Source organism: Procambarus clarkii, chromosome 11 (assembly GCF_040958095.1).
Source record: "Procambarus clarkii isolate CNS0578487 chromosome 11, FALCON_Pclarkii_2.0, whole genome shotgun sequence".
In the NCBI taxonomy this organism is placed as follows: Eukaryota; Metazoa; Arthropoda; class Malacostraca; order Decapoda; family Cambaridae; genus Procambarus; species Procambarus clarkii.
This window is the reverse complement of record NC_091160.1, coordinates 45,664,978-45,675,771: the sequence shown is the minus strand read 5'-3', so window position 1 is coordinate 45,675,771 and position 10,794 is coordinate 45,664,978. Positions and strand designations below refer to the sequence as shown.

The window sequence follows — 10,794 nt, the reverse complement described above, 5'->3', positions numbered from 1 at the left end:
ATCTACCCCATCACTCGTTTGATCTACCCCATCACTCGTTTAATCTACCCCATCACTCGTTTAATCTACCCCATCACTCGTTTGATCTACCCCATCACTCGTTTAATCTACCCCATCACTCGTTTAATCTACCCCATCACTCGTGTGATCTACCCCATCACTCGTTTAATCTACCCCATCACTCGTTTGATCTACCCCATCACTCATTTGATCTACCCCATCACTCGTTTGATCTACCCCATCACTCGTTTGATCTACCCCATCACTCGTTTGATCTACCCCATCACTCGTTTGATCTACCCCATCACTCGTTTGATCTACCCCATCACTCGTTTGATCTACCCCATCACTCGTTTGATCTACCCCATCACTCGTTTGATCTACCCCATCACTCGTTTAATCTACCCCATCACTCGTTTAATCTACCCCACCACTCGTTTGATCTACCCCATCACTCGTTTAATCTACCCCATCACTCGTTTAATCTACCCATCACTCGTTTAATCTACCCATCACTCGTTTAATCTACCCCATCACTCGTTTGATCTACCCCATCACTCGTTTAATCTACCCCATCACTCGTTTGATCTACCCCATCACTCGTTTGATCTACCCCATCACTCGTTTGATCTACCCCGTCACTCGTTTGATCTACCCCATCACTCGTTTGATCTACCCCGTCACTCGTTTACTCTACCCCATCACTCGTTTACTCTACCCCATCACTCGTTTGATCTACCCCATCACTCGTTTGATCTACCCCATCACTCGTTTAATCTACCCCATCACTCGTTTGATCTACCCCATCACTCGTTTAATCTACCTCATCACTCGTTTAATCTACCCCATCACTCGTTTGATCTACCCCATCACTCGTTTAATCTACCCCATCACTCGTTTAATCTACCCCATCACCCTCTGCCACCACCACCGTCACCCTCTGCCACCACCACCATCACCCTGGTCAAGGGCGCCAGCAGCCTGGAATCGCCAGGCTCTGACATTATTCAGGTGGGGTTGAGTTCCCAGGTGACCAGAGACCTGTGGGGGGCGCCGAGCCTTGGGAGTCACTCCCACTTAATTATATACCACCTGAGGCGTGTAGGGAGGAGGGAGAGAGGGAGAGAGGAGAGGGAGAGAGAGAGGGAGAGAGAGAGAGAACAAGTGAGGAACTTCACGGAAGTTCTTCATAACTTTTACCAGTGTATTTTGCAAAGTAGGATTCCCATGAATGCAACTTGTTGCTAGAGAACAGCAACACTGTCAGTCACCGTAGCAGCAACACTGTCAGTCACCGTAGCAGCAACAACACTGTCAGTCACCGTAGCAGCAACACTGTCAGTCACCGTAGCAGCAACAACACTGTCAGTCACCGTAGCAGCAACAGCAACACTGTCAGTCACCGTAGCAGCAACAACAACACTGTCAGTCACCGTAGCAGCAACAACAACACTGTCAGTCACCGTAGCAGCAACAGCAACACTGTCAGTCACCGTAGCAGCAACAACACTGTCAGTCACCGTAGCAGCAACAGCAACATTGTCAGTCACCGTAGCAGCAACAACACTGTCAGTCACCGTAGCAGCAACAGCAACACTGTCAGTCACCGTAGCAGCAACAACACTGTCAGTCACCGTAGCAGCAACAGCAACACTGTCAGTCACCGTAGCAGCAACAACAACACTGTCAGTCACCGTAGCAGCAACAACAACACTGTCAGTCACCGTAGCAGCAACAACACTGTCAGTCACCGTAGCAGCAACAACAACACTGTCAGTCACCGTAGCAGCAACAACAACACTGTCAGTCACCGTAGCAGCAACAACAACACTGTCAGTCACCGTAGCAGCAACAACACTGTCAGTCACCGTAGCAACAACAACACTGTCAGTCACCGTAGCAGCAACAACACTGTCAGTCACCGTAGCAGCAACACCACTGTCAGTCACCGTAGCAGCAACAACAACACTGTCAGTCACCGTAGCAGCAACAACACTGTCAGTCACCGTAGCAGTGGGTTAATAACTAGTTCCTCTGTCTATTGCCGCCCCTCCTACCCTGTCTGCTGCATAGACACAGTACAGTGATACTGGCCACAGACACAGTACAGCGGTACAGTGACACTGGCCACAGACACAGTACAGCGGTACAGTGACACTGGCCATAGACACAGTACAGCGGTACAGTGACACTGGCCACAGACACAGTACAGCGGTACAGTGACACTGGCCATAGACACAGTACAGTGACACTGGCCACAGACACAGTACAGCGGTACAGTGACACTGGCCATAGACACAGTACAGCGGTACAGTGACACTGGCCATAGACACAGTACAGCGGTACAGTGACACTGGCCACAGACACAGTACAGGGGGGGGGGAGTGAGGTCTTACCTAACAGTGACTACGGGGGAGTGAGGTCTTACCTAACAGTAACTACGGGGGAGTGTGGTCTTACCTCACAGTAACTACGGGGGAGTGAGGTCTTACCTAACAGTAACTACGGGGGAGTGAGGTCTTACCTAACAGTAACTACGGGGGAGTGAGGTCTTACCTAACAGTAACTACGGGGGAGTGAGGTCTTACCTAACAGTAACTACGGGGGAGTGAGGTCTTACCTAACAGTAACTACGGGGGAGTGAAGTCTTACCTAACAGTAACTACGGGGGAGTGAGGTCTTACCTAACAGTAACTACGGGGGAGTGAGGTCTTACCTAACAGTAACTACGGGGGAGTGAGGTCTTACCTAACAGTAACTACGGGGGAGTGAGGTCTTACCTAACAGTAACTACGGGGGGAGTGAGGTCTTACCTAACAGTAACTACGGGGGGAGTGAGGTCTTACCTAACAGTAACTACGGGGGAGTGAGGTCTTACCTAACAGTAACTACGGGGGGAGTGAGGTCTTACCTAACAGTGACTACGGGGGAGTGAAGCCTAGCTCTTCATGCCCCGTATAATGGCCTTGTTGTAACTGTTGTGTTATCATATTTTTTTTAACTAATTTAACATTATTCAAGAGGAAACTAGATTTATTCCTCCAAGCAGTGCCGGACCTGTTGCTTGATGGGGTTCTGGGAGTTCTTCTACTCCCCAAGCCCGGCCCGAGGCCAGGCTCGACTTGTGAGATTTTGGTCCACCAGGCTGTTGCTTGGAGCGGCCCGCAGGGCCACATACCCACCACAGCCCGGCTGCTCCGGAACTTCTCTTAGAAAACAGTCCAGTCTTGAAGATGTCCACGGTTGTTCCGGCAATATTTCTTATAGTCGCTGGGAGGACGTTGAACAACCGTGGACCTCTGATGTTTATACAGTGTTCTCTGATTGTGCCTGTGGCACCTCTGCTCTTCACTGGTTCAATCTTGCATTTTCTTCCATATCATTCGCTCCAGTACGTTGTTATTTTACTGTGTAGATTTGGGACCTGACCCTCCAGTATTTTCCATGTGTATATTATTTGGTATCTCTCTCGTCTCCTTTCTAGTGAGTACATTTGGAGAGCTTTGAGACGATCCCAATAATTTAGGTGCTTTATCTCGACTATGCGTGCCGTATATGTTCTCTGTATTCCCTCTATTTCAGCAATCTCTCCTGCTCTGAAGGGGGAAGTGAGTACTGAGCAGTACTCGAGACGGGACAACACAAGTGACTTGAAGAGTACAACCATTGTGATGGGATCCCTGGATATGAAAGTTTTTGTAATCCATCCTATCATTTTTTTTTTTTTTTGGCCGACGCAATATTTGCTTGGTTATGCTCCCTAAACGTTAGGTCGTCAGACATCATTGTTCCCAAATCCTTGACATGCTGTTTTCCTACTATGGGCAGATTCGATTGTGTTTTGTACTCTGTATTATGTTTAAGGTCCTCATTTTTGCCGTACCTTTGTACCTGGAATTTATCACTGTTAAACATCATGATATTTTCTGCTGCCGAATCGAAAACTGTGTTAATATCTGTTTGTAGCTTTTCAATGTCTTCAGCAGAGGTAATTTTCATGCTGATTTTTGTGTCATCTGCAAAGGATGATACGAAGCTGTGACTTGTATTTTTGTCTATATCTGATATGAGAATAAGGAACAGCAGTGGTGCATGTTCTCTTTCAGATCATTCCACTTGTTGACCAGCCGTACTGGTTACAAAGTATTTCCTTACATTCCTTCAACTGATTTGTGTTTCCAGCTTCCACCTGTGTCCGCTTGTCCAGCTTTCTGTCAGCTTAGAGAGGCTTTGTCTACCTTGGCTACTCCCCTCAGTATCTTTTATGCTGCGATCATGGCTCCTGTGTTCTCCTCCAGAGCTGTGAGGTTTAGTTCCCTAACCCTGCCTCATACTTTAGCCCTCATAGCTCTGGCCTCAATCATCTGCATCATTCTTACCTAAAACCATCTCTCGTTTTCCCATCCTTATGACCTTACACTTGTTGAGGCTTAAGTCTAGCAACCATTTGTGTTTGACCACTCCTAGAGTGGTCAAATATTTACAATTGAGTAACAAACATTTACGATTATTATTATAATAATCATAATAATAATTGTTGTATTTAATAATTATCACTCTTCCTTCTACTTGGTCTTGAAGGAGGCCGGCCTCGGGTGGGGGGGGGGGGGGGGCTGTGGCGATCCTTGTCTGGAACCCGTAGGTGCGGGACCGGGACGTCCACCTCCCGAGGGTCGTGCGGCCCAGGCTCTGCTTCAGGAGGCTGGGGTCGTTCATATCCTTGATGGGGTGGTTCTTCTCCGGCCCCGACCACGGCGGTCTCCGGGGTTGGAGGTCCCTGTGCCCTTCTTCACCAACTTCGAGGTCAACCCCGGAACTCACAGTTCCTGCGACGGCGCTGGAACCAATCGTATTGGCGTATGCCTTTCCTTTGGAGCCTTTCAGCGCCGTGGAGAGGGGGGACCTGCTGCCTGGGTAACAGCTTCTCCCCCGAATCAACCTACCCTGGCTTTGCGTCCTGGTGAGGCCACTCCAGACCGACAACCAGAGCGCAACTCCATAGTCTCCTGAGACTGATGGCTGCCTACTACTACCGCTCCTAGAGTTGGTCTAAGTGCTGTAACGTACTGAAGGTCTCCTCTGTTTTTACGTTCTTCATTAGTTCTGCGTCGCCTGCACCCACTGACATGTGTGAGCTGACTCCCTCGGGCGGGTCCTTCACTTATTATTATTATTAATATCTTTATTGAAAATTAATTACAATTTTGCCTAATCTGAGGATTTCGATTAAGTCTCATTAAAGTGAGGATAATGCTGGTATTCACTGTCACGCAGGACAGAGGGTCATACATAAGACAATAAGTCTAAACTGTAGGCGGAAGCACATGTATATCACGGTTACAATCAATATTTTAATGTATGAATATGTGAATATAACAATCTGTGGTGCACTGCCACACAAGGGCAGGGATGGGTTCATAAGTGATGCAGCTTAGAAGTAATATAAATAAAATTGTTCTTCATTCTTTGAAGAGTCAATGAAATAGTTACACAGTTGGTGGTACAATAGGCCAGGAGGTCTAAAGTCCTTTACGGTTTCACATTCAACAATATAGTGTTCTAGTGAGTGCATTAAAGGTTTATCACAGAGTTTACAATCTGAGTATTCTGGTAGTGGCTCAGTCTCACTAACCTGCCAAAGGCGAATTACCACAACGACTATATCACATTGCCTGGTCCGGTTACTGTGCTGACCATACAAATACCTATTATTACAAAACTTGTCATAACTTTTAATACTGCAGCTCGTTCACCAAGAACACCAGCGGTCTCTGGAAGGGCCCTTGTGGAAACCCATTTGTTGATATGATATGATTATGCCTTGTGAAGCCTCCCCGACTGTGACAATGTTGTGATGACGGCCACGGTAGACATTGCGATTCTGGCGGCGGCGGGGATGACCGCAGCGGTAATTAACGTACTGTAGAATGACCACGGGGGCGGCGGCGGAGACGACGGCCGCTCCTGACAGCGACGGCGGAGACGACGGCCGCTCCTGACAGCGACACCAGCGGCGGGGACGATGACCGCTCCTGACAGCGACGAACGCGGGGAGGATAGCGACGGCGGGGCCCCAGGACAGCGACGGCGGGGCCCCAGGACAGCGACGGACGGCGGGGCCCCAGGACAGCGACGGACGGCGGGGCCCCAGGACAGCGGCGGCGGGGCCCCAGGACAGCGACGGACGGCGGGGCCCCAGGACAGTGACGGCGGGGCCCCAGGACAGTGACGGCGGGCCCCAGGACAGCGGCGGACGGCGGGGCCCCAGGACAGTGACGGCGGGGCCCCAGGATAGTGACGGCGGGGCCCCAGGACAGCGGCGGCGGGGCCCCAGGACAGTGACGGCGGGGCCCCAGGACAGTGACGGCGGGCCCCAGGACAGCGGCGGACGGCGGGGCCCCAGGACAGTGACGGCGGGGCCCCAGGATAGTGACGGCGGGGCCCCAGGACAGCGGCGGCGGGGCCCCAGGACAGTGACGGCGGGCCCCAGGACAGCGGCGGACGGCGGGGCCCCAGGACAGTGACGGACGGCGGGGCCCCAGGACAGCGGCGGCGGGGCCCCAGGACAGCGGCGGACGGCGGGGCCCCAGGACAGTGACGGCGGGCTCCAGGACAGCGGCGGGGCCCCAGGACAGTGACGGCGGGCCCCAGGACAGCGACGGACGGCGGGGCCCCAGGACAGTGACGGCGGGCCCCAGGACAGCGGCGGCGGGGCCCCAGGACAGCGACGGACGGCGGGGCCCCAGGACAGCGACGGACGACGGGGCCCCAGGACAGTGACGGCGGGCCCCAGGACAGCGGCGGGGCCCCAGGACAGTGACGGCGGGCCCCAGGACAGCGACGGACGGCGGAGCCCCAGGACAGTGACGGCGGGCCCCAGGACAGCGGCGGCGGGGCCCCAGGACAGCGACGGACGGCGGGGCCCCAGGACAGTGACGGCGGGCCCCAGGACAGCGGCGGGACCCCAGGACAGTGACGGCGGGCCCCAGGACAGCGACGACCGGCGGGGCCCCAGGACAGTGACGGCGGGCCCCAGGACAGCGGCGGCGGGGCCCCAGGACAGCGACGGACGGCGGGGCCCCAGGACAGTGACGGCGGGCCCCAGGACAGCGGCGGGGCCCCAGGACAGTGACGGCGGGCCCCAGGACAGCGGCGGTGGGGCCCCAGGACAGTGACGGCGGGGCCCCAGGACAGCGGCGGACGGCGGGGCCCCAGGACAGTGACGGCGGGCCCCAGGACAGCGGCGGGGCCCCAGGACAGTGACGGCGGGCCCCAGGACAGTGACGGCGGGCTCCAGGACAGTGACGGCGGGCCCCAGGACAGTGACGGCGGGCCCCAGGACAGTGACGGGCGGCGGGGAGGAGGAGGACGAGGCGGGAAGCAAGCGGCGGGCGGCGGTCCCAGGAGCCACACAGGCCATAACCTGTGTTGTCCTCTGTGTATTGATTTTGGCCATTTTTTTTTTTTTTTTTTTGCGTATCGGGCATTCCAAGGCATTGCCCTCATAGGTGGCCATTGTGTGCTTGTGTGTGTGTGCACGCCCGTCCTCACGCGCACACCCTCATACACGCCTCATACACCCGCCATACACGGCCCCCGGTGTATGTTGAGGTGTATGACGCGTGTATTCATCATGAGCGGCGGAGATATCAGCTGAGGTACGGAGCAAGGCGTTGTTGCCAAATGTTGTTGCTGTGATGGCCGCAGGTCGCTCTGGGGGCGCCCCCTTCCCACCACCCCCTTCCCCGCCACCCCTTCCCACCACCCCCTTCCCACCACCCCTTCCCACCACCCCTTCCCACCACCCCCTTCCCACCACCCCTTCCCCGCCACCCCCTTCCACCACCCCCTTCCCTGCCACCCCCTTCCCACCACCCCCTTCCCCGCCACCCCTTCCCACCACCCCCTTCCCACCACCCCTTCCCGCCACCCCCTTCCCTGCCACCCCCTTCCCACCACCCCCTTCCCACCACCCCTTCCCGCCACCCCCTTCCCTGCCACCCCCTTCCACCACCCCCTTCTCTGCCACCCCCTTCCCACCACCCCCTTCCCCGCCACCCCTTCCCGCCACCCCCTTCCCTGCCACCCCCTTCCCACCACCCCCTTCCCACCACCCCTTCCCACCACCGCCTTCCCACCACCCCCTTCCCCCCACCCCCTTCCCATCACCCCCTTCCCACCACCCCCTTCCCCCCACCCCTTCCCCCCACCCCTTCCCACCACCCTCTTCCCCACCACCCCCTTCCCACCACCCCTTCCCCGCCACCCCCTTCCCTTCACCCCTTCCCACCACCCTCTTCCCCCCCACCCCTTCCCACCACCCCTTCCCACCACCCCCTTCCCCGCCACCTCCTTCCCACCACCCCCTTCCCGCCACCCCTTCCCGCCACCCCCTTCCCGCCACCCCTTCCCACCACCCCCTTTCCACCACCCCCTTCCCACCACCCCCTTCCCACCACCCCTTCCTACCACCCCCTTCCCACCACCCCTTTCCCACCACCCCCCCTTCCCCGCCACCCCTTCCCACCACCCCCCTTCCCACCACCCCCTTCCCACCACCCTTTCCCACCACCCCTTCCCACCACCCCCTTCCCCGCCACCCCCTTCCCACCACCCCCTTCCCCGCCACCCCCTTCCCACCACCCCTTCCCACCACCCCTTCCCCCACCCCCTTCCCATCACCCCCTTCCAACCACCCCCTTCCCACCACCCCCTTCCCACCACCCCTTCCCACCACCGCCTTCCCACCACCGCCTTCCCACCACCCCCTTCCCCCCACCCCCTTCCCATCACCCCCTTCCCACCACCCCCTTCCCCCCACCCCTTCCCACCACCCCCTTCCCACCACCCCCTTCCCCCACCCCTTCCCACCACCCTCTTCCCCACCACCCCCTTCCCACCACCCCTTCCCCGCCACCCCCTTCCCCTCACCCCTTCCCACCACCCTCTTCCCCCCCACCCCTTCCCACCACCCCCTTCCCACCACCCCTTCCCACCACCCCTTCCCACCACCCCCTTCCCCGCCACCTTCCCGCCACCCCCTTCCCACCACCCCCTTCCCACCACCCCCTTCCCACCACCCCTTCCTACCACCCCCTTCCCACCACCCCCTTCCCACCACCCCTTCCCACCACCCCTTTCCCACCACCCCCCCCCTTCCCACCACCCCTTCCCACCACCCCCTTCCCCGCCACCCCTTCCCGCCACCCCCCTTCCCACCACCCCTTCCCACCACCCCCTTCCCCACCACCCCCCTTCCCACCCCCTTCCCACCACCCCTTCCCCCACCCCCCCCTCTCACCCTCCCCCAGAAGCAGCAATGCATTTTACGTCAATGTAAATCTATCAATCACACGCAACTGCGTGCAAGGTGCGTGCGGTTGCAGAGGCTGCAACAGGAGTAGGACCTCGAGATATCCGGTTGAGGGCGACTTGGGGGGGGGATATCATGCTTGAGGGTTGGTTATCCGGCCGGTATTGATTGTCTAATCCGTTCTGGTGTCCGCTTCTTTACTGGGGGCGCTGCTGGGAGCTCCTAGCCGCTATGACACCGTCCCGACTCCTCTACTGGGGATCCTAGCCCCGGGGATGATCGGTTATCCCTATCCTCGACGATAGATATCCTGAATCCATGCTGTAGCGACCGTCCGGTTGAGCTGTCAGGGGTTTGCTGGGGGCAGTGGGGTGGTTTATGGGGGGTTCGGAGGGTTCATAAGTGGGGTTTGGGTTATACATGATGTTCCTGGGTGTTGGGGTCGCGCGCCTCACCTCTCTCTGTCTCTCTCTCTCACCCCTCACCTCTACCCCCCCCCCCCTCCAGCCTCCGCTATCTTTCACGCCCACAGATTCATCTGGAGCAGCGTCACATGTTGCTCTGGCAATATGTGTGTGACGGCAGGTGTTGGGCAACATCTACCTCCCTTATGCTTCTACTACCATCCTTAATGACCTTACTAACTGCTCCTATATACCTCTTAGGCATCTACTTCTACCTTCCCCCCACCCACTCCCCCTATCTACTTCTACTCTTCCTCTCCTCTCCCCCCCTTCATCTACTTCTAACTCTACCCACACACCCTCACGAAATACGTTAAAAAAAATAATTATGTATTTTTAAGTATTTCCTCCGTGTTGTTGAGGCTGGTGTTAAGATGGCGGCGGTCACTTGTGGACACGACGGAAGCCATGTTGTACCTCCCCCCCTAGCTGTCACCCCCGCCCCATCACCCCTCCCCCCCATCCCAGCCCCCACCCCCTCCCCTCCCCCGGCCCATCACCCCTCCCCCCCATCCCAGCCCCCACCCCCTCCCCTCCCCCGGCCCCATCACCCATCCGGTTTCAACCGCGGTACTTCTTGACACTCTACATGTGGACCAGACAAAACCTCCTGGGACAAAACCTCCTGGGACAAAACCTCCTGGGACAAAACCTCCTGGGACAAAACCTCCTGGGACAAAACCTCCTGGGACAAAACCTCCTGGGACAAAACCTCCTGGGACAAAACCTCCTGGGACAAAACCTCCTGGGACAAAACCTCCTGGGACAAAACCTGCTAGGATGTGGCCCAGCCATAGACAACCCCCCCCCCCTCTTTATTTAGCGACCCCCCCCCCTTAAATTAAGACATCTCAAAAACCCCATTTTTGTCAGTTTTCGGACGTCGATATCATTTAGCGCCGTTATAATTATTTCGGATTTTAATGCCATTAAAATAATGTCGTACTTTAATATCATTATAATTCTTGATGGCCACTGTCCAGAGGTGGCCACTGTCCAGAGGTGGCCACTGTCCAG

At 56.6% G+C, this 10,794-nt stretch overlaps 2 protein-coding genes across 2 annotated transcripts; both read right to left on the bottom strand.

Moving 5' to 3' along the window:
* Positions 1-1,244: 1,244 nt before the first annotated feature.
* Positions 1,245-3,999, bottom strand: LOC138363703 (antifreeze protein Maxi-like). The gene is made up of 2 exons (XM_069323091.1): positions 3,884-3,999; positions 1,245-1,995 (listed from the first exon to the last, which is right to left on the bottom strand). Exons 1-2 carry the CDS (start codon positions 3,997-3,999, stop codon positions 1,245-1,247), a joined length of 867 nt encoding a protein of 288 aa, XP_069179192.1.
* A 1,750-nt stretch (positions 4,000-5,749) lies between these two features.
* Positions 5,750-7,516, bottom strand: LOC138363702 (nascent polypeptide-associated complex subunit alpha, muscle-specific form-like). The gene has a single exon (XM_069323090.1). It carries the CDS (start codon positions 7,514-7,516, stop codon positions 5,750-5,752), a length of 1,767 nt encoding a protein of 588 aa, XP_069179191.1.
* Positions 7,517-10,794: the final 3,278 nt, after the last annotated feature.

Bases quoted from the DNA above. Each gene is read 5' to 3' on its own strand.
- LOC138363703 (XM_069323091.1), bottom strand. From the start codon at position 3,999: ATGAAAATTACCTCTGCTGAAGACATTGAAAAGCTACAAACAGATATT. The intron at 1,996-3,883 runs GTACGGCAAAAA...GGTGACTGACAG, and splicing joins GATAAATTCCAGGTACAAAG to TGTTGTTGCTGCTACGGTGA.
- LOC138363702 (XM_069323090.1), bottom strand. From the start codon at position 7,516: ATGGCCACCTATGAGGGCAATGCCTTGGAATGCCCGATACGCAAAAAA.